General features: G+C 44.7%; 1 protein-coding gene across 1 annotated transcript in view; it reads left to right on the top strand.

Annotated features, from left to right (window-relative positions):
• The window catches only part of LOC146856241 (prostaglandin E2 receptor EP1 subtype-like), a 67196-nt gene extending 43255 nt beyond the window's left edge, over positions 1-23941 (top strand). The window contains exons 2-3 of the mRNA XM_085654311.1: positions 5540-6452; positions 22643-23941. Coding sequence (XP_085510437.1) covers positions 5574-6452; positions 22643-22909 — 1146 coding nt within the window. The 5' untranslated portion in view covers positions 5540-5573 and the 3' untranslated portion in view covers positions 22910-23941. The remainder of the gene's footprint in view (positions 1-5539; positions 6453-22642) is intronic.
• Positions 23942-24475: the final 534 nt, after the last annotated feature.

Below are 24475 nucleotides of genomic sequence, written 5' to 3'. Positions count from 1 at the left end.
ATCCTTGCGCCATAGTGCGCCGTATTGTAAATACGGCGCATCTATGGTGGCGCAAGGGTTTCTAAGGGTCGCGCAGGGAAAGTGACGCATCTGTACAGATGCGTCACGCATCTGTACAGATGCGTCACTTTCTTGTAAATCTGCCCCCAAATCTATACATACCATCCTGTCACCCTTCCCCCCACCACCATTTTCTTACCATCTCATAAAACACTACGGGGCAGATTTATGATAACTGGCGCATCCCTGCATATCAGCAGGGATGCGCCAGTTATTATGCGCCACAGCTGCGCCACCATGGATGCGCCGCATTTATAATGCGGCGCCCCATGGGGCAAAAACGGCACAGATGCGTGACGCATCTGTGCCGTAAAAGTGGCGCATTGCTGGAGTTGCGTCGCAAGCGCGCCGCAGCTCCAGCAATGTTCTGGGGGGCCCTATCTGTACAATGCTGCGTCAATCCTTACGCCTGCTTCAAGCAGGCGCAGGGTTTTGACGCAGCATGGGCCTAAAAGTGACTGAGTGAAATCTTGTAGATTTCACTCAGCCACTTTTAGGAGGCGTTCCTGCGCCGGAACGCCCCCACCTGCCCTGGAACGCCTACATGTGGCGCAGGGCTTTACAACGTGACGCATCTCCCAGATGCGTCACGTTGTAAATACCCCGCACCATGGCGCAGGATTTGCGCCGCTGCTGCGTCACAAAAGTGACGCAACGGCGGCGCAAAAGTGGCGCAAGTGCAACATAAATCTGCCCCTACCTGCTTTGTTTTACTACCGTGGATCTGCGGTAGTAAACCCCAGGCAAAGTGCGAGGAGTGGGTGAATTAAGGTGTGATTTGCCTTGAAAATGTGTTTGTGGATAATCACAAACTCTGATCCGATACCCCCCACACCCCCCCACCCCACAGTGAAAATGGTTATTTACTCCACCAAAGGGCTGCAGAAACTAACTCCCTTAGCAAGAGCAGAAGGAGAACAGATCACCTCCGAATTTGGAGGGGGTGTAGGAGAAGGGATTACTCCACACGAAAAAAGGTTTTTCCAGGGGCGAAATAAAAATCAAAGATAAAAAGTTAAATTCCACTTTGGGCAGCTGGTTTCCCAGGGAACAATTTTACATTATGTACAGATCCCACTGGGGAAATGGGGGCCTTGGAATACCACGAAATGTCCAGTAGAACATCTGGAAGTCTGTGCCAGGCTCAACTTTCTAGGTGAACTCCTGTAAATCCCAAAATGTGCAGCTCTGCACCGGTTTGTGGGAGAACAGCAAGGGATTAAGATGTACTGCTTTTTTGTGAGTCACTCAACCCACCCTATCTCAGAAAAGACTAATTTCTGCTACGAAAACAGTTGTGCAGCGTGTACAGCCTTCCACGGTTTGTTTGAGCCCATTAAACACCCTAATATCCGTCCCTAATGCTTTTCTAATGTGTTTTGTCTTCTGACAACTTCCTCTAATTGAAACCGCCCCATCATCCCCCCTCCAAAATATTAATTGATGCTGAGTTTCAGCTTCTGTTCACATCATAGTGTTGTTATTTCTCAAACAGAGACAATTATCTCCGTTTCTATTTTAAGGAACTCCTGTCTCAGCCCAGAACACTTCTTCTAACTTATGGGTGTGGTGGAAGCAGCCCCAAACCCCCTCCCAACCCTCACATATGAGTCTATTACTGGCATCCAGGGCAGCGCTTAGTTTGTAAAAAAACAAGTGCCACAGCCCTCATCAAGGGGCCACTTCAGCTCGCCCCATCCATTACCCCTGCCAGCGCTGCCAATGACATTACAAACACACCCACGAACCATCACACCCCTACAAGTGTGAGAATTCAGGCTTTTCCAGGCCCCCAAAGCTACTAAATTGTTTTGGGTGGTGGGTATTAGTAATTTTCAATGTATATTGAATTTATAAACAACTGTTGTTGTGCTCTTTTTAAAATAAGATGAACAATGCCACCATGTGGCAGACTACCATAGGTACAGGTGCTGACAAGAGTTTGTACCAAGCTCCAGAAACCACCAGCTCAAATTAAGCACTGATCCGGGGGTCCAACATGTACGTTCTATACCTGAGCAGTCACTAATGCCGTGAGTGGGGTTGAAGCCACTGGCTAAAGGACTTAGTCCACAGGAGACCTGGAGACAAGGGTAAGATGAAGTGGGGGTAACCAGGGCACAAGTCAGGGGTACACGGGGGTGGACGGCGTCCACCTATTTTTTTCACATGGTGGACGCCATCCACCCTACCAAGAAATTGGGCCCCACTGAAAAAGATGCCGCATTGGTCCTGGTGTAATTTCCAAACACTGGGACACTTTCAGCAGCGCCTGCACATTGTTATATGCTTTTGATCCGCAACAACGTGCAGACGGGGATGGGATGGGGCTCTCTTATTTTTGACTCCTGCTGGGCCTATAACAAAGGGCGTATCTGAGGGTCATCAGGCATCCTTTTGTTCGAGTCTCCTGGCTGGCAGCAGTCAGGAAGGAGCCTCACACCTGGAAACAAATGCAGCTTGTTAGCACTTCACACACACTTAAGAGAGGCAGCTTTTTACTTTGTTCAGTCCCTGTTTAGGAGATATGCATGCACTGCAAGAGCTTCGGATGCGTTGATTTTTCCCAGTATTTGCAGGAATTAAATAGCATTTATATAGTGCTTACTACCCCTGAGGAGGCGTTGTATTAATTTAAATTTCACTATTTTTTCTTTTAAAGCACTATGGCTAGAGGAAGCTTTACGCTGACAAAAGGCAACATTGGTTTATGTGTAGCGCACAAAAGCGTGAATCTTCTGCCTAAATCAGGAGGGTTTGCAAGCATGCTCGAAATGTGCTCAAATATACTCACTGCTAAACATATATGTGAGGGCTTAAGATCTGATGTCACTACTTGTGATGCCACTTCCTGTGATGTCACGTGCTGTGATGTCACGCACCTCACGCAACGCGATGTTACGCGGCGTGATGTCTCGCGCTGTGACATCACTTGCATACTGATTAACTAGGTTAGTCCCCCCACTTCTGTTTTTTAGGACTTGTGCCCTGGGGGGTAGCCTCCCCTAAAAAGGAGGAGATCTGGGGGGGGGGTGCTGAGGTAGAGCACTACAAATCCTCAGACAGAAATGAGGAAAGCTGCAGAGATATATTCCACAAAGGATAAAAGCCAGAAGAGAGCGCTCCCTATACTGCAGAAAGGACTGTTAGACTGTAAGTTGGCGGTTTTCAGTTCTATGCCAAAAGTAAAAACAGGCTGCATAATTGCATTTCCGATTCATGTTTGATCATTGCTGAATGTTTAGAACACCAACGGTCTGAAATCAATCTCTCTCTCTCTCTCTCTCTCTCTCTCTCTCGCTCTCTCTCTCTCTCTCATGAGAAGTAGTTGGTCATTGTACAAAAACCTAAGGCCTTCTCGGTGTCTGTTTACCATTCAAGTCAAGTCTGTTGCTTGCTCTGCGCTCTCAAGACTGTCACTTGTTGGGTCATCTAAAGTTTGCCGGGTTCTTCCACCATGCCAAACTCGTGGTTCCCCCGTCTCAGATGGAAAAATCTCGAATTAAATGCTGGTGGCAGCCTGTCTCTCACAGGGCTGTGACCTGCCGTGCATTGGAGAGGCCTTCCCTATTTAGGGCGGATATCCCAGTGCAAATTCCCCTGCCTGAGCCTTGTAAACTAGGACAGGGAAAACAAACAATTACCCCCTAGTGCAGGGGAAAGCTCGCCGTTCATAAGAGTCATTGTTGTTTATTTGTGGGATCACCCCCCTGCTTTGGCGGTTTCTTTCCTGAAAACAACATTGAATGTTGAGCTGACTGCTCCAGCATGGCTGCCAGCTTGATTTGCTGATAATGTATCAGCCAAGTCACACTGCTTGTCGCTTTAGGCCGGGAAGCAGCCATAACATCGTATGTGTTACATCGCATGCTTTTACAACACGGTCGTTACAACAACTGCGTTGTTGCCTCGCGAGCCATTACATTGCAAGTCGTTTCAACAACTTACTGTAGGGGGCGCACTGGTGTTGGAGTTACAATCCAACACCTTCTCTGCTGGTGCACAAACTGGAGTAGGAATAGTAAATTATACTATTCCTAAATCTAGCGCGCCCCCTACAGCAAGTCGTTGAAACAACTTGCGTTGTAATGGCTTGCGTTATAACAACGCAGTAGTTGTAACAACCGCATTGTAAAAGCATGCGATGTAACGCATGCGATGCAAAGGTATATATTCCTTTAGGCCAGGGCTCTTCAGCATTTTCTGTGATAAGAGCTACGTATGTTCAATGAAAACGAGAGCGAGCTACTAATATTATTAATGTTGTAATATTGACCACCTCAGACAAGATTACATTAGTGGCCACCGTATGCAAGATTACTAGTAGTGCATCATGCAGGGTTTCTAGTTGTAATGTAAAAAAAAGCCTTGCCAATGTGGAATGCCTCTGCATGCGTACCAACTATAGCTATATGCCACCAAGGTAATAATATTAGTAATCAGTATCCCCAAGGCCACATGATTAATATATTTTGGTAATTTAACCAAGTTTCTCTAAACATTAGTTTTTTTCTCGCATACGCTCGCTGCAGTTTTGGTATGCTTATATTAATTCAGTCAAGCAAAAGTTTTTAATTTAGTAGGCTTGGCTGCACAGATGAGAACTACTTACAAGAAGCTGGAGAGCTATCAGTATCTCATGAGCTACTGGTTGGTGAAGCCTAGGCAAAGACATCTCACCAGGAGGGAGGGATCACTCAAAGACTCGGGTGGTACTCCACCAGGGGTTGGCTGGGTATGCAGACAAGAGGGATTGCACCTAGCAGCGGGCCCACCATGTGACCTCTTACTTTAGTAGGGACTATCATGACTAATGTTTTACATAGATTCTACTTTCTTATGCCTAAAGTTGGAAATAACGTCTTTTGACGCACCCCCTGATGTTTTTCCAGAAACGTCTACTCTTGACGATGTTGGAGGATCCAGCCTCAAGCTTTCTTTTTTCCCCATAGCTCATGATAATTCCATTGGCATTCTGCTCAGCTGTCACACTGTACCATTTACATTGATCTAGACCTCTGTAATGAATGCCCTCTCCTTGTTCTGGGCTCTAAAAGATGGCTTACCCTATGCATGTTCTAGACTTTAATAAATGGCTGCTCCCTACCCTGGGTCTAGGTGTTCATTGGTTGCTTTGCCCATCTTCATACTAGGCTCCTGTGGGTGGCTTCCCCTATACTGGTTCTAAGCTAACAGAAAGAGCCTCCTCTACCCTTATTTAGACTGCCATAGATTGCTGCGCCCTATCCTTGTTCTAGGCTCTTATCAATTTATTCCTCCTAACATTGTTCAAATCTTGAACATAAATACCTTCCATCCTAGTGCTAGGATTCGATAGATGTTCGAACTTTCTCTGTGTTTTTTAGCTATGGTTACTGTCCCTTGTTCTTGTTTCTTGGAGTATTTCTCTATGTTCTGCCTCATAATCCGTTCTCTCCATGTCAATGTTCTGATGAGTTTTCCATATGTTTTCTTCTAGTGCTCCATGGCTGCTACTAACTGGGTCCAGTAAGATGTTTGCCCAGCACCAACAGAATCTTTCCCTGCCCAGCCTATACGATGCCTTGGACAACTCCTGCTGCAGCGGTTCCCATGAGCTCGGCAATGCATCTGCGTTTCCGGACAGCAGCTCTGACATGGCTGTCTCCACCCAGCCTGTCTCTTCAAAATCCCGCTCCGCAGCCATGCCCAGTTTCTCCATGACACTGGGTGCCATGTCCAACATCATTGCACTAGTTATCCTTGTGAAGTCCTATGCTCGCTTCCGCCGCCGGTCAAAGGCCACCTTTCTGCTCTTCGCCAGTAGCCTGGTCATCACTGACTTCGCTGGACACATAATCCCTGGCTCCTTTGTACTGCGACTCTACGCTGTTCACATGCAATGGAAGGAACTTGACCAGACGGGCTCCATTTGCCAGTTTTTCGGTGCCTGCATGGTCTTCTTTGGCCTCTGCCCACTTTTCCTGGGCTGCGTTATGGCCATGGAGCGTTGTGTTGGAGTGACCCGCCCGCTGTTGCATTCTTCAATTGTTACTTCTACGCGGACTAAGCTCACTCTGTTGGGCCTATGGACCTCTGCCCTGCTCATTGCTCTTCTACCTATGCTGAGCTTCGGCCGATATGACATGCAGTATCCAGGTACATGGTGCTTCATCCATGTCAGTCCAACATCAAACTGGAGAGAGATCAGTTTTGCGCTGCTCTTCTCGCTACTGGGGCTGGCCTCGCTATTTGTGGCGCTTGTCTGTAACACTGTGAGTGGCTTGACTCTGGTACGCGCCAGGTGGCGCAAGAGAAAATGCACCCGTCGAGCCAAGTCCCATGACATCGAGATGGTCGTGCAGCTGGTGGGAATCATGGTGGTGTCCTGCATCTGCTGGAGCCCCATCCTGGTGAGTAATTGTCATAAGCATGTGGGGGGAATTGTCAGTGTGGCTTCCACTAAGTGCCCACATGGTGGATGTCACCATGATCTCCACCATTAATCTCTGAGGCCAATATCACTGTGGTCGCTTCTACATGGCTCCAGGGATAATGTTGGCATACCTCCAAAAATATTGTTTCATTGGGCATACATTTTCTATTATTAACTCCAATATGGGCAATAATTTTGTAAACAACATTTCGGACACAATGTTTCTGTCAGGCGGTACTCTGACAATGCCATTTTGATACCATACAATAGAAAAACAGATTAAACAAGTGAGTTTTGAAGCCTTTGTAAAAGTCAAAAAGATGTTATTTTGTTTGGTCTTTTAATTTTACATAGATTTAAAAAACCATGGCAAGAAGTAGGAATCGTGTGGCAACCCATTACGAATGTTCATGGTTTTTGCTTCCTCTAATTTCAATCTCTGGCATCTTCTATTAGAGAAAAAGTTCTTTATGCTGCTACAATCCCCTAAAGCCCCACAGATGCCCTCATATTCTCCTCCTCCTCTCTGCTTGTGAGTGGGAAGTGATTGAGGGTGTCAAAAGCAGCCGACAGGTCAAGAAGCATCATTAGCGTAGGCTCAGCAGTGTCGATATTGAGAATAGTGGTATGTCCACCGAGGCCAATACGGTCTCCGACAAGGACCAAATACTGATTGCCTCTCCCAAAGAAACTTGTTTTCCTCAATGAAATCTTGCAGTTGGTTGCATGCTGACTTGTTCAACTATTTCAATTGGAATATGAAAGAATGTAAGAGATGGGACAATAGTTTTGCAGGCCTACAGCATTTAGCAAGGATTGTCTTAAAAGAGGAGAGACCCAAATTTCTTTAAGTACGCCAGGAATTGAACCACATTTAAATCCCAATAATAATCTCCAAAATACATTAGGTTAACTCTTCACGCCCTTCCTTCAAAACTGCTTTTCGGCAATAATCATAGACCGTACTGTTAATGGCTCATTAGAGATATGGTTTCCTGTAATAACATGGAATGGGAAAACCATCTCCAACTATACTTTTCGGTGTTCCCAAATCTAGTGGGGGAATAATTGACCAAATTTGATCAATTTTGTCAGACAATTGCATTTGTTTTGTTTACAATAAAGAATAATAAAATACATTAAGAGGTGAGGAGTATTATAGCTTGCAACTGTTATTAAAACCAACACAAATCCAGGGTTAAGATAAAGAATGTAACGATTAAACTATCAGGAGTATTTATTATACTTAGCCATTTTTAGTATGTAGATAGCACTATAAAGAAAATATAAACATAGGAAATTTCTTGTGCATAAGCTCCCCATCTTTGGTGGTTCTTAGCACCCCCACAGCGAGGCCACCATCAGACTGGAGACTAAGAAGTGTTAAAAGAAAAGAACAAGGGAGCAATTCTTTTTCATATAAGCACCGAGGATCTGTACGAACATCACAGTGTCTGTAAGAACCTACCCAACATGGATCTAATTTAGGAAAGAGTTGAAGAGGCATCTCTCTAAAGAACATTACATCACAATGCAGTGACAATCCAATACCCAGCTACCTCTCCTATCACTTGTTGGCTGTATGCTTGCCTTTGGCCCGATTCAGTGCTCTGCTGCCTTTTTGGCTAGGCTCTCGCTGCACAAATACCACGTACATCCATACTTTTTAAATTAATTGCTGCAATATTACATTGATCTAGACAGTTTTGCATGCGGTTGGACCAGATATAGTCAAATGTGGTCTCATCTTCCCGGACTAACTATGGGCCGCCTGCTTTGTTAGGCTATCGATCCAGTCAGTTACATGCCCAATCCTTGGTGACTCACGGTTCCGAAGGATAATTTATCTCTCACTGCCCTCTTTGCTACTAACAGCTTGCCAAATGTGTTTGGGATTTCAAGTGAGGAAAAGTCACTCAGAAGCAGAATAGATGTGGTCAATAGAGCAGCTACACTTATAAATGTCTCCACTTTGGCAAGAACCTCTCTCTACCGGGGTAGAACACAGTGACATTCAATAAACATTTGCACATATCCAACAATAACTTTATTGCACCTCCCACCGCGTCCCTCGTCTTGTGCATGTAGGTCATGGCGTTTCTGTGGAATCCAATATGCTTTTAGAGGATTTTTTGTCCTTATTCTAAAGACCTGCAGATGTGGGCTGTGAGTTCAGTATATTTAGCAGTGCTTGAAGGTCCACACTGGAATTCAGCTCTGGTTCCTGGCTTTTAAAGACAGTCTTTGTTATTATGTGTTAGAAGGCAATACATATTAAGTTATTTGTTCTTCTTCCTATGATTGTTAAAGAATTAAAAAAAAGCAGAAAGGCTTAAGCTCTGATTCACAGTCGTGAATTGAAGCTGTAAAAGAATTGCTTTCAAATGTAGGTAGTTAAAAATCCCTCCCTGGGCATGGCTATATAATGCTGTTTCTTAAAAGAGATTACCCCATCCGAATGATACCAAATTTGGACTTTCACATACTGAAGAGCTGTGGCCTTCCCCCACTTTCCCAACTGCTTCTCGATGCTGTAGGAGTTGCTTTGGGGGAGCGAAGGCCCTAGGCCCATCTTGTTATCTTGGCAGTCTTGGTGACACACCGTGGGAGGCTGTGCAGAAAAACACACAAGCACTAGTTGGACTTGTGTTGTTTACCTGTGCACCTTATTCTGTGCGCAGATAATGGACATTGCACCTGGTGAGGTATCAGCAGCACAATCAAGCATTATACAAGGATCATTGCAAGTGTATGTGGGCAAAAAAGAACTTTGGACTATGATCATCGTGAATTGCCTTTGTTTATGACTCTCATATCAAACGTATTATGCTGCATTCCAGGGCATACATAGGCATGCAGATCCAAAGCTTCTATAGAGCTCAAAGTAATATGTGACAAATTCAGCCACTCAGGGCTTTTAAAAAATAATGCATTCTGGGATATGTATATTCAATTTTTAAATTGAAAATAAATTGAAAATATAGGATAAAAAATCCCACAATGGAAACGGGCTTTTGCCACAAAAGCCAGGTTTGACAGGAGGTCATACTCATCACATGGGTGCAGTTCATGACATTGACTGGACTCTGCAGAGAGGTCTGCTACCATATGGTCAATGTTTTAAAATGAAATCACAAATATACCCATGGAAGGTCAGTGAAAAATGCAGCCAAATTTGAAATAGGTTGCCACAATTTTATTTCTTCCATTGCGTCCCAAATCGTCCTGATCCATGAGCAAAAACCAGGGGGGGGGGGGGGGGGGTTAGATTGACTAAATAAGGCTCTTAGACTTTTTTTCTTAGCATCAGAGTATCTGTTTGCTGAATTATATGTAATCACGGCTTCTTTAACACATTTAACTCAATGTGTGATGAGGAGGATCTTCGTATTTATACCGCCAGCAATGTTTGTTCTATAAGTTGCCTTTTTGGCATTTCACGGTGTAACCACTATTGGTAGTGCCAAGCATGATACATTTTGAAACTGACTTAGCCTAGCCATCTGAATGTTAGGAAACCAAAGCCTTCTTCATTAGCAGGGATGTCCTTTTTTTGTTGGAATAACATTTTATTGATTTTATCAATTACACAGACATATTCACACTTATGTCCGCAGCACCATAGAACACATTTCTGAATAACATACATAGGATTACATTCACAATGTCAACACTTCTCTGAGTTCTTTCCGTCTTAGTGCCAGGTCTACCAGCGGGAATGTACATAGGGACCCTCTGTAGCTATCCCACGCCTTCCATTTCGTTTCCCACTTCTTAGGGCATCCTCTAATGATGAACACTTCCTTTTCAGCTATCATGCATCTGTCGAGCTCCTGTACCCATACTCGTATGGATGGTGCGCTTGCAGCCCCCCAGTGGCGTGCTATCTCTCGTTTGATCAAAGTGAAGCCTAGCGTCACCATCTGCTGCTCAATCTCGGTGAGGTCTGTAGCTTCCCATATATTAAGTAGGCCTACCTGAGGCGTGAGGGTCAGCGTTTTCCCCAACGCGGTTTGAAGCTTGGTCGTAGCCCCCTCCCATAACGATTTGATCGCAGGGCATTCCCATATCATTTGATAGAACGTGGCCTCCTGCCGACATCCCCTACTACACCGTGAATCATCCCTGGCCCCTATGCGTGCTAGTACCACCCCCGTCATATAGGACCTATGTAGGATCCGTAGTTGGATCAGTCGGTATCTGAGGGTAATCGCCGCCCTTCTAGGAGACATCAGTGCCTCCCTCCAGGCCTCTTCCTCAAGGGGTCCTACGTCCTGTTGCCACTTTTCTCGAAGCACCTCGAATGCATCAGGGAGGTTGTTGCAGAGCTTTTTATATGTCAGGGAGATGGCCTTCGATTGCAGTTGGCCATCTAAGAGTCTGTCTTCTAGGGGCGACACGTCTGGAATGTTATGTAAGTTAGTAAAAGCCTTCTGAAGGGCATGTCGAACCTGAAGGTAGCGAAATAGTTCACCTTGCGCCATATGGTAGGTTCCCTTCAGTTCCTCAAAGCTGAGAATGGCACCTTTTTTTTATCAGGTCACCGACCTTCGAGATGCCAATCAGGTCCCATTTGTCAAACCCTGGCTGAAAACAAAGGGTACAGAGTCCTTGGGTCTGCCATAGTGGCGCCGCCTTTGTGAGGATGTTTGCCCATCCTAGGTGAGAATTCGCTCGGCGCCGGAAGCCAACTGTATGGGCCATTGGGCCTATAAATGCCTGTTTCCTGCCTTTGGAGTATAACGCTCCCAGATATGCTGCACGTCCCGTTTGGTATTTATCTAATATGAACGCCGGGCCGTGAGGGGGTCGGTACATCCAATGATTTACCACCACCAATTGCGAGGCCCAATAATATAATTTCAGGTCCGGCAGGGCTATACCGCCATCGTACCACCCTTTGGTAAGTTTCCCCATCGATATCCTGGGGGCCCCGCCATTCCACAGTAGAGTACGAACCTCGCCCTCTACCGCCGTAAAATAGGCATCTGGGACTTTGTTTGGGCAGTTTTGAAGGAGGGATGTCCTTTTTGACCTACTGGTTTTGCCAATGCTTTTTGCTGATTTGTACAGCATTAGCAATAAGAAAGGATTTATCCTGATACTGTGCAGTAGTTCCCTAAATGTGAGCAGTGGAAGGATACAAGTCACCCAATCAAAAGGATTGTAAAGAGGCTATGCTCCAGGAGAGGGCAAAAACAAGAAGAGGAAGGAAAGCCGTTGAATAAGAATGCAGAATGCAGCACACATGCTAAGAGGAGGTAAAAAGGAGAAAAAAAAGGTATTTCTCCTAATAATGGCAGCTTCGGGTAATGGCACCATTTTGACTCAAACGGATGTTTAGTGACTTTAGTAAACATGGGCTTGCATCAAAATTGGATGCATGGGGACGCTGATGCTCCACCCATTTAATGCCTCCCAGATGCAGGTAACACAAGGCAGTGCTTCTGGGATAAAATCCGACACAAAGTGACACAAATCTTTATTGCATGGCTTGGTAAGTCACAACATGGATTTTGCATTGGAGCTGCACCACAAAAATGGTGCCACCCAAATGCTAAATCTTAGTAAAGTAAAAGTACATCTAGGCCCTTCTGCATAGGTGTTTAACAAGGTATGGGAAACTACATGCATTTATGCTTGCTGCAGGCAATGTTTGTGGTAAATCAACTGAAAATAATGCGTCCCACCAGACAATAAACAGGCCCAAAAACAACAAACATACAGCCCATACACTGACATGTCAGACCAGCCCTTCAGGCACTACCAGAATACTGTCAAACCCATCTGACCTAACTATACCGTCTGACACCTCCTTACATACCACTTAATCTATATAGCCAATCACCCCTCCTTACTGGCCATCCCACCCACACAAAGCCCCCCACACCTTCTTTTGACAAGCGCTCTGAAACGTCTAGACCCCGTCCATCACACTTTCTTCTATGCAAACTCCTCAGTTCCCTAGAGTCGTTCCCACCCCCAGGAACTCTCTGACTAACTGAGGCAAACCTACTTCCCACAGCCCTTGTCACTTATCTGTGACCTCCCATCCAGGAGCTTTATTCAATCCTATTTCTGCTGCCCTATATCTTCAGTCAGTAGGCTTTTAACCATCTTAAACTCCTTGGATCTTCTGCTTTCCTCAGACTCGTGGAACAGTGTTTCCAAATTCTTTAGAACCATGACCACATTTTTAGACTTTTGCGTTCCACCTAGCTTTAACAGACATGAGGCGAGGTTGATTTTTTAATGTAATAGTAGATATGCTTTCAAAATGCTGTGAATTACCAAAATAAGATACTCTCTGCAATTTTTTGCACTCCCCTCTGACACCAATTGTTTGTAAATGTTGCAACTTAGAACTCGGCCTTCCATATGTCTTAATCGGACTGTGGTCAAGATATTGATCTAACCATAAAAGCGACAGGTGGTGAACTGTACTAGAACTGGAACTCTTTGCAGAGTGGGATGGTGGCCTGTGGTATTCGTTTCCTAAAATCACAAGGCTTCTGAAAAATCTTGGTGTTGATACCAGCAGTTTTAGCAAATTTGAAAAACCTCTTCTTCAACAGAGTATGGAGTAAGGCCTCATATCCATTTTTGTTTTGAAAGCAATTAGTGGTGTATTTTGGACACTGTGGGCCTCGTTTATGAGGTTTTACCGCAGGGCAGTGCCGCAGGCCTCCCTGCTGCGCTGCTCTATGGTAAAAGAAAAGGGCAGGAATGTACAGTATCTATGATATACGGAGCATTCTTGTCCTTTTCCCCTGCGCTGGCGCACGATGGGCTGTCGTACGCCAACGCAGGCATGCTGGCACCATGGTGCAAGGGTGCCTGCGGTGAGGGGATGATTGTTTTTGTGCAGGAAGGGAAACCTTCCTGTACAAAAACAATCACAAGAGGCTTTTTTCCTTTTTCTATGTGTGCTGCAGAATGCAGCACACATAGATAAAAGAAAAAACAAGGAGAAATAAGGATATTTCTCCTCATTGTGCCTCCCTTACGCCTCCCCTGGGGAGGAGTACGTTTTTGGCGCTGCCTCAGATCTACGATTTCTCGTAAATCTGGGGCAGTGTCAAAATGCCATGGATGTTTCTGGGAACGCCCCCAGCAACACACATTGCACGCCCCTCTAACTCAGAAAACTGTGTTAAAGGGAACAATATTTATGAGGCAGCATTAAGCCAAAAAAAGTGGCCTAGTGCTGCCTCGTAAATATGGGGCAGGCTCCTGCGCCACGGAACATCACAAAAAGTGACATTCCGACGGCGCAAGGGGCCTCATAACCGAGGCCATGAATATAAATCACACGTTTGAAGCAAGTATGGGCTAAGGCGTGCTGTCTTTGAGACGTTGTAAGACGACTTTTCGTGTGGATTTACTAGGGTTGGCGACCCTGCCACGGCCCGCTGTTGTAAGCGGCATGGATCCTTCGCCACTATTATATATATATATATATATATATATATATATATATATATATTACCTACTGGCGGTCGCCAGTAGGTAGTTATAGTTAGGACCACGTTTCCATAGGAAATCCGCAACATTCTATTTTGAATAACTTTTGCGCCGGTCGACGAATCCTCGCGAATTTTTCAAAATAGGTGGGGCACTACGCTCCGCTCCTACACTGAAAGTCTCGGGGGGGTTCGTCAAGCGGGGGCTGAGATAAAAGGGGGGTCCCAAAACGCGTTTTTCCCCTGCATTTTTCCGTAGGACCTTTAGACAGGGCTACAGCCCGAACGGCTGAACAGAATTACTTGAAATTTGGCAGAGAGGTAGTCCTCAGGTCAAGGAAGTGCCTTTTGTAGGTTTGGTGTAAATCTGTTCAGTAGATTCTGAGAAAATAGCCTTTAAATCAATATATATATCTGAGCCAGCTTACGGTGCGCTTACGGTGCGCTTACGGTACGCTTACCGTACGCGTACGGTGGCGTGCGCGAGCGCGATTCTGATTGGCTCTTAGATCTTAGTAAACATTCGAATCGGCCGAAACCAGGAAGCTGCGGCCGCCATTTTCTCTCTCGCACTGAGAGCGATTTTTAAAATTTAAAGCCCCAAAACATGTAAAGGGGCTGTTTAGACAGCTCCCACACACATAGGCATGTTGAGGGAGTCCCCAAAGATCCTCCAAGGCCAAAAACTGAATTTTTATTTTTTCGGTAATTTCGCCGATTACGCTTACCGTACGCGTACGGTAAAAAATTATTTTAAAAAAAAACATCATTCACACTCTCTGCACCCCGTGTGCAATTGGTGGCCGAAGGCCACCAATTGCGCATGGCTTATCACAGCTGAAAAAAACTAAAATTTAAAAAAAAAAAAAAAAAAAAAAAAAATTATCCAAGCTGAAAAAAACTAAACATTTTTCAAAAAAAAAATAAAAAAAATAATTATCCACACTCTCGGGCACCATTTGTGCATGGCTTATAAAATATACGAAAAATTAAAATATTACCTTTCAAAACGAAGTGCATCATATGTCCTCCATGTGCGCACGGTGCGCGAAGCGCATCGTGCGTACATGGCCCATCTAGCGTAACGTGGGCGCGCACCGCGTGCCCACCGTGCGTGCATGGCACTAACTGCGTAAAGTGGGCGCGCGGTGCGCGAAGCGCACCGCGTGTTCACTGTGCGCGCACGGTGCGCGAAGCGCACCGTGCGCGCACAGAACGAACTGCGTTAAGTGGGCGCGCACGCCACGAATGGCGTAAAGTAAATTAGCATTTAAAAAACCGTACAAATTCACTGAAAAAACCATAGGTTTCACACACGTTATAGTTAGGAATTAGCATTTAAAAAACCTTGCAAATTCACTGAAAAAACCATAGGTTTCACACATGTTATAGTTAGCGGAAATTTTACTGATAAAAAACCAATGAAATTCCCCCGTTATAGTTACTGCAGGCAACTATAACTCACGCGACCGCAATCTTCTGCTGATGACATATGTGTCTTTATGAAAAAAAAATATTTGTAATATATGTATAGCTAAAAATGTATGGAAGAAGACATGGGCAAATAAGTGTCTAAATACAGTATTAGCATCAGCAGAGGATTGCGGTCGCGTGAGTTATAGTTGCCTGCAGTAACTATAACGGGGGAATTTCATTGGTTTTTTATCAGTAAAATTTCCGCTTACTATAACATGTGTGAAACCTATGGTTTTTTCAGTGAATATATATATATATATATATATATATTGCAGTTGTATATAGTGTGAACACTGCCTAAGGGCATTGGAGAGCTTTACATGGGCAACAGATTACATTACACAAGGTCAGATTAATTTTATTTTTAGGATGGGAGATTAAGTGACTTGCCCAGGAGCCAACACAAGGACTCAAACCTGATTCCCCAGCTCCAAAGTCGGCAGCTCTGATCATTAGGCCACATCCTTATTTCTCAATTTATGTATATACATAAGTAGAATGATTGTGTATGATTATGTACAGTGAGCATATTCTCTGTTGAAATGGCTTTGTGAAGTAAAAAAACAAAAGAAAAAAATACTGTAAGGTCACATGGAACTTTGCTTAGGAAAACTTGCAAGAGTTTGTTTAAAAATTGGACTTAAGGTCATAGTTTAGCACCTTTGCACAAAGGGTGCAGAAACAGTTTTAGAGTGGGGGTGCTGGCATTAATGTTACATCAGTGAAGTCATAGGGAGTGTGAAAAATCATAGCTGAACACAAGGTGTAGCAAATGTATTCAACAGAAGTGGTAATGTGTAGTCTGTAACAGATGGTGCATTTTGGAGTACCCTGTCGCAAATGTATTACTAAAGAATTTACAGATAGCACATGGTCTGTTGAAATGGCCACTGTTTGCACGCTCATACAGTTTTATTAATAAAACTACATCACACACATACATGTGTGGAAATATGATTTTAGGAAATATTTATCATTTGACCTCACCAAATAAAAGTTTATTGATTTGTTTTGATCCTATTAAAATATTTCTTTCCATCACACGTCAACATTAGAAAAATGTGCTTAATTTTTTCTTTCCTAACGGCTGAAAAATCATGAAATATGTGTGCAATGCATTTACATGTATTTAAGTGTTGTTGTGTGTTACAGAAAATGACATCCCCCAGTCTTTTCTTTCATACTTCCAGTACCTCAGCAAGATTATATTCACTTTTAAACTCCTCTTACTTTGCAGTCAGAAAAAGGAAAGGAAACACCAATCCTCATGTTAAAAGAATAAGCAGAAATTGTCAGAAGACAGAGTCTGACATTTGACCTCTCTCTTTGATGCACAGTGAATGTGACAAGATAAATGCAAATTGTAAAATGGTCTTTATTTTTTGCTCTTTCCCGACTCACCAGTAGGTCCCGACCCGCAGTTTGGAAAACATTTTACTTACAGACCACAATGTTAGACAACTCCCAGTTAGTGTGGAATTAGCGGCCTCGTGTGGCTATCTTGAGTACTGCGACTGCAGATCAGTAACCTCATTCATCTTGAAAGGATACTAAACCCCGCATCTCACTGAGGTCTGTCTGCATGCATCATTCTTCCACATAAATTTACTTCTCATTTTCGAGGTGTTAATGGATTCTGAGGAAAGGATATATTTACCTGTAGGTGATAAAAACTCAGAGTTATCGCCAAGAACCCTCACAAGATAACGAAGAGAACTGAGTCAGAGATATATAGTCACTGAAGATAAGATGCCCATGTTGTGTCAAAGATCAAAGAAGCATGCGCCCATCAGATAAAACTGACTAGCTACACAGGACTAAGCATTTAGGGCCAGATTTACAAGGAAAGTGACTCAGTGTGTGCAGCACGCCATTTTGCTGCGCCGCACTGAGTCACTTTCAAGGCACAGGGATGAAACATATTTACAATATGTTGCATCTCTGTGCTTCCCAGCCGCGGTCCGTGCAGGTAGCAGTGGTGGGGCCAGGTAAGGGGGGTTTTTGAGGGACAATGTCAAGGGAAAAATAATGAATTATTTAATTTTCCCTCAGCATCGTCCCTCGAAATCCCCTCTTACCCGGCCCCACCGCGCCCCCACTGTTACCTGCATGGACCGCGGCTGGTGCTTCCCCCTGCGCTGGAGCACAAACTGCTGCAATGCGCTGGTGCAGGCACCCTCGCACCATGGTGCACGGATGCCTGCGTCGTGGAGAGATTGTTTCTTCCTGCACATAAATAATCAGAAATTGCGTTTTCCAACTTCTATGTGTGCTGTATTAGCACACATTGAACTTGTAAAACGTCATTTCTTCAATGGATTGTTTATGTGCAGGAAGGGACACCTTTCTGTACATAAACAATCATTAGAAGTTATTTTCTCGTTCTATGTGTGCTGCAGATTGCAGCCATAGAAAGAAGAGAAATAAATACACTTCTCCTCGTTGCGCCTCCCGATGCCTTCCATGGGGAGGCGTAGCATTCAGACGCTTTTACAGATTTACGATTTCTGGAAATGTGTCAGGTTCCATGAGTGTTGCGTGGAAACACCCACAGCAACACCCATGGAACGCCCCTTTCACGCAAAGTGCTGCGTATAACGGGACCTTATTTACAAGGACAGGAAAAGCCACTCAGGGGGTGGCTTTTCCTGTCCTTGTAAATATGGGACAGTAAATGTGCTGCCGGTGTGTCACAAAAAGTGACACACTGGCAGCACAAGCGGCTTGGAAATCTGCCCCTTAGAGAGGTGAGAGTTGCAGCTATAGATAGATACAAAAGGTAGCGAAGGACAGATTTGACGCAGGGTCGCCGGAAGATATTCAGTAGTGTGGGGAATGGACCAAAGACCGGGTGCACAAAAGGAAGCAAAGGAAGCTAGGAGCTTGCAGCACTAGATGGCAGAAAGAGACTATGGCAAAACGTAAAGTAAAGAGTCTCAAGTGCATCAGTGGTTGTGGGTATTACATGACATTCACATCATGCAAAGGGAGGAATGTCTTCGCTGGTTCTTTCATTATAGCCAGGACCACTGGAATGGTGTGATTCTGTGGCAGTGGCGTTTCCGCACAATTGTGCATTCGCCACATTTTCCACATAATCTATCATCTGCTGCGTAATTTGCTGGTTTAAAAAAAGTATTGTTAGCTTAATTGTACCAAAAGTTACAAAAAATGGAGTGACACATGTTGCCGTGCAGCAGAAGGTCCTTCACAAATGTTGACCGGTCACCTTAGAGTTTCCTTTTGCTGTATTTGGGTGTTAAACTTGTACTAATGATGTGCCCAAACAGTGTTAACATGTGTAAAAATGCCAAGATAATAAAGTAATACTATCCCAACATAGGCTACATTTGCTGCATAATTTGCATTCTCATGCCGCATAATTTTATACAGCCCTGCCGCATAATTTGTCCCTCCCATATTTTCAGTGGCCCTAATTATAGATCTCCATGACATTTTGACATGAATGTGTACCATACTTATACTTGAACATCAAGCTATGTTTAATTTGAGGTGGTTGCAAGTGATTGAAACTGCCATTTCTTGAGGACCGGGGCTTGGGGCCATATTTATCAAGCCTTTTTCCTGTTCGCAAATAGGCCGATTCTCAGAATCTGCCCATTTGCGAATGGGAAAAAGCCTTTTGGGATGTATCATCCCAAAAGGCCCTCGCAAAATAGAGAATCGCAAAATTTGCGATTCTCTATTCTGCGAATGCAATTAAGGAATTGCAAATTGCGATTCCTTAAATGCAATTCTGGAAGAGCCAGAGATTTGCTATTTGGTCTTAAGGAATCGCAAATTACCACCAACTTCAAGTTGGTGGTAATTTGCGATTTTCTAGAAAAAAGCACTTTTTTCAAAGTGCCATTTGGCGCACATACATGCCCTTAGGGCATGTATGTGCGCAAAATGTGCACACATGTATATTTCAGGGGTGCAACAGGGTGTCCTTTTGGCACCCTTGCAACCTTGAAATTGCATTCTCAATTTGCGATTCTCTAATTGGTAATCGCAAATTGAGAATGTCTTCCCATTCATTCCTATGGGCCTCCTAGCCCATAGGAATGAATGGGAAGGTATTCCTTATTTGCGAATCTCAATTTGCGATTCGCAAATAAGAAATATGTAGGATTCACAAAAATTTTAGCAAACCCTACATACATTGCATTTTACGATTCTCCAATTGCGATTCGCTAGAAATCGCAATTTGAGAATCGCAAAACTCTTTTTTGATACATATGGCCCTAACTTTTCATTTAACGCAGCCTAAGAGAGAGAAAGGCAGAAAAGAGAGAAAGGAGTGAGATAAAGATACAGCAAATTTAGAAATGTAGGGTGGTGGAAGAAAGTGCACGAGGTGGAATCAAAACTAGGCTGCCTTGGTATTCAGCAGCCCTTGTGCTTGGTAACATTGGCACCAAGCTCCTAAGAAAAGCGTCGGGCATCTGGGCGTGCCTTTTAAAAAAAAAAGAAAAATTAAGGAGTGACAATGAAGTTGTTGGTTGAAACACAAAGACCAGAAGCCAATGATTGTAGAAAGGCTGCACTGGCACATTGGAAATTGTTACAGCTCAATCACTACATTACAAGAAACAAGAAAGAAGCACATTAGAGAAATAAATGGTCGGATACATAAAAAATGTAACAGGGAGACACAGAATTGAAAGCAGTTGAGCGAAAACTCATCATTCTCAAATCTTAACATTCTCGAGACAAAGTGCACACAGGGTCTGAATTCTTCATGAACATTGGAATATTCTTCAAAAGGATGACTTATTGATGGAATTATGTAATCAAAAACCTATGATTGTATACTCTTGTGAAAATAATTTTGAAGAGCAGACCTGTCAAAAACCTTAACATAATGTAGTTAACTTGAAAAGCTTAAGGCACTTTTCCATGCATACATTGTTCTCAGTGCAATCACTGATTACAGAGCCTGCTATACAGCATCCAGGTAAGACGATTGATTAGAAGCACTTTGCGCTCTGAAGAATAACTGGTGCCATATGCAAAATGCCCATGTGGGAAAAGATATATGGCCAGACTTAAAGGACTAACAAATAGGAGTAGCGGAACATACATCAGATATGAGAAGGAAGAATATCAAATCAACTGTGGTGAAACTCTATAGATACTGAAATGAAGCATGATGTTAGCCAAAAATAAATGTCAAGTATGTGAAAAGGTCAGTAAGTCTAGAAAAGGAGGCAAAATTAACAAAAAACGTGTGCGAGCTATGGTACATTGCACTTCTGGAATCAAATGTTAGAAAAGGCTTATATGGACAGATTTCTCGTAGCTGCTTCCGCAGTACTTACAAAGAATTGTGGGGTTGAATACATCTCTTGGTTTGGAAAAGGAGGGATCGAGACAAAATAGAGAGGGGCAGATTTGCAAGCCTCGTGCGCCACTTTTGCGCCGCCGTTGTGTCACTTCTGTGACGCAGCGGCGGTGTAAAGCTAGCACCATGCTGTGGGGGATTTACAACCTGACGCATCTGGGAAGATGCATCACGTTGTAAAGGGTGGGCGTTCCGGCGCAGGAACGCCTCGAAAAAGTGCCTGAGTGAAATCTACAAGATTTCACTCAGTCACTTTTCCGACCCCGCTGCGTCAAAACCTTGCGCCTGCTTGAAGCAGGCGTAAGGTGTGACGCACCATGTGGAAGAAAGGCCGGGTTGGCACAGTGCTGGAGTTGAGTCGCGCCCGTGACACAACTCCAGCACTGCGCCAACCTTACGGCGGCAGATGCGACACGCATGTAAATGCGGCGCACCCGTGGTGGCGCAACAATGGCATTGCGTGTCGCACGTTTCTTGGCGCATCCCTGCTGATTTGCAGGGATGCGCCAGGAAGCGTAAATCTGCCCCAGAGTCTTTCCAAACTACAGTGGACATGAAGGAAAGGTTATACTGGTTAACATTGGGTCAGTTGGGTTAGTGTGTAAATATGGTGGACTAGGTTTGACTATAGAGTCCTTGGTTATCATTGGTACAGACAGATGGATGAATGATGCAAGAATCAAGTGGCTGTGACACACTGGCTATTAACCCCTTGTGTGCCCCGCCCTTTCCCCGCCCTGTGCCGGGCGTTGAATTAGCAGGCGGGGTTCATGACGAGATAGTCTCGTCATGGGCACAGCGCAACCGCGGCCCATGACGAGACCATCTCGTCATGGGCACTCAAGGGGTTAACAGGGCACCACATGCCCTGACAGCTTTGCAGAGAAACATTGAGGAGACACGATGAACCTCAGAGTTAAGGGCATATTTGTTAAGAAGGCGGGGGGAGTTTAGGGTGCTAAACGTATCGTTGGTGCATGAACTGCAATGTGGGAGGAGGTCCTATGGCCGATCCTTACGTGATATCTGTGTAGTTTTTTTATTTTTGGGTTCTAGCGTCTGGAGTGAAAATCTCTTCAAATGCATAGGGATGTACGAGAAAGACATCGCTATGAAGATATAAAAAATATAAGATTCAGAACTGCGAAACTTAATGACAATATTTAGTTTTTGTTGATAAAAACGTTTAAAAGGATTCAAATATTAATACTTGCTACTACAAAAATAATCAGGAGGATAGTGTGTGCCCTTGGATTTTGATAGAATATCTTTCAAGATGTGATCAAATTAGATATTTCCAGAGTGATTCACGAAACACATGGATCACTGATACGCTTTGCACACTTGTAGATAATCTATTGGAAAAGTCTTGTGAACTATAGCACTAGAAGGCGTCAGACGCCAGTTCTTATTTGTTTCTGTTTCTCTGGAGGACATGTTTGTGTTTTCTGGTCAGGTGTTAGTCCTCCTTTGGATTTTACTAAAATTATACGTATAATATACTTACTAGGAGGGCTTTTGGGAAGCCCTCGTCATTCATTAGTCTGTTGTTGTGCCATTCGGATCCCACCTGTACTTTCCCTCGAGAGGAGGCGGTACTCACCTGGGGAAGCGAGTACCTTGGTGCAAAAACCAATGACGATGCCGCCCGATGCTACACCATAGTGGTGACCACTTCACACCACCAGTGGCCAATATTGGTTGAGGGTTTCGGGTAGATAAATGGTCCATGGAGACACCAGTAAATCATTACCTTTACTCTCTTGATTAAGATATGTTAAACTTGTGGAAGCTGAGTGACCTTACCAGATGCTTCTCCCTCCGCCCCCACTTGATTTTTCACCAATCTCAAACTCACTCCTTTCCTTCTACTCTCTCCAGATTTTCCTGATGATGTCTGTGAATGATGTCCGCGGCGGGCACATGGTCAACATGGAGCGCGATCAGTGGCTGATGTTCCTTGGGGTGCGCCTGGCATCGTGGAACCAGATCCTGGATCCCTGGGTGTACATCCTCCTTCGGCGGGCCGTGTTGAGGAAGATCTACTGCATGGTGGTGCGGCGGCCGGACCTCAAACTAAGCAAGATGGAGCGCTGGGAACTCAGCTCTTTCCAGAGTTCAGACCGCAGCGGAATCAGCCGCTTCTAGGACTAAGGCGGTACCACGCCACTGCCACAGTGAATCTCTGCCACCAGTCCAGGAAAGGTACAGGCTGAGCCTGGTCTACAAACCTCCAGCCATGATGCATGGCACAAGAGGCCTCAAATGCACGCTGTGTGTGATCAAATGCTGCCTTTAAAAGTGTGTGCAAAGAGAAGAAAGCATCTCGTGCAGTGTTTGCCAGTATGTGCAAGGACTACGGGATGTGTCATGCGGCACAAGGTTTACAGAGGGTCAGGGTGTTCCCTTTCGTGTTCAGCATCTTGTGCAAAAGCCATATTGTCTTTAAAGTTGTGTTCGCTACTAGGAGTTCTGATGCCTCCCAAGGTATCTATACCTCTTGTGCAGAACAATGACATTTACCTGGCTGTACCCACCAAGCTTCTCCGTACTAGAGTAGGCAAGTGGAACTACCCAAGCTGTGTTCACCAGTGTGTTCAAGCGTCATGATGTCTTTCCAAGCTGTGTGTTCAGGCTCATCCTCCAATCTCTGGATCTCCAAGAACTGGAGAGAAAGAAGACATGACCCAAATGGTCATCATTTGCATGTGCAAAGGGTCTGGTTTCAAAATTATTTTTCACAGAGTTTGCACCCAAGTGTTACTGATCCTAATGGTTCCCACATTGGCCAGGAGTAGGGTGGGGTGGTCCAACGTCTACTGATCGCTTCCAGTCACTAATAAATGGGGTGTGGTTGGTTGCGATATATTGAAATCTCCTCTCACATTTCATTTTGTTTACATCATGGTGGGACAATGTTTGTCTTGTAAAAGTTGTTTGTGTTGTAAAGTCCGTTGCCACTGGTCGCACTCAGGCCGGGCCTTCGCTTCGCTCAGTGGGGATCATAAGTCAAGCCAGGCCCGCACCGAACTTCCCAGTACTTCTCAATTATTTCGGGAATGGTCACTGGAACCATAAGAGGAAGTGAGGGTTTCCTTTTAATGTATGTCCCAATGCTGTGCCTGTTGAACAGCGCCAGAGCGGGTGTACAAAAAGAGGCGTTAATAAAAAGCTTACACAGGAAGTGGTGTTGCCTTTCTTCTGTGCCTGTCTGAGTGTCTGTGTTGGAAACAAAGAATGAGAGAAGAAATAGTGAGGGGGTTGGGTAGAGTGAAGGAAAAGTAAAGAGGCCCGACAGGGTGTGGGCGGAGCTAGGACCCAGCATGGACGAGGAAGGCCAAGGGGTAATGCAAGAGTGCGGATGGGTGCATGCAAGGTTGGAGCAGTGGGAAGCCGCTGCTCAAGGGTGGGAAAGGATGAGTGCAAAGTTGCGGAAGAAGCAGCTGTGGAAAGGCGTGGAAGGGTGGAAGCAGACGCAGGGGAAGGAAAGCGTTGTAGATGGGGTTAGAACCTGTGCAAGGGCAAGTATGGGAGGAGATGAAAGAAATTGTGCAAGGGTTGGGAAGTATGACGTATCTGAGTAAGGGAAACGCGACAAAGCTTTCCAAGGATGAAGATCGGTGGAAATGTGCAGTGAATGGACATATGGTGCAAACCACTGTGAGTTGACTCACCACCAGGTACTCCTACAATGGGTTGAAGCCAGGCTGAGGA

The sequence above is a fragment of the Triturus cristatus genome, chromosome 4_1 (assembly GCF_964204655.1).
Source record: "Triturus cristatus chromosome 4_1, aTriCri1.1, whole genome shotgun sequence".
NCBI lineage: Eukaryota > Metazoa > Chordata > Amphibia > Caudata > Salamandridae > Triturus > Triturus cristatus.
The sequence above is the reverse complement of the archived record's forward strand: the minus strand, read 5'-3'. Positions and strand labels throughout refer to the sequence as shown.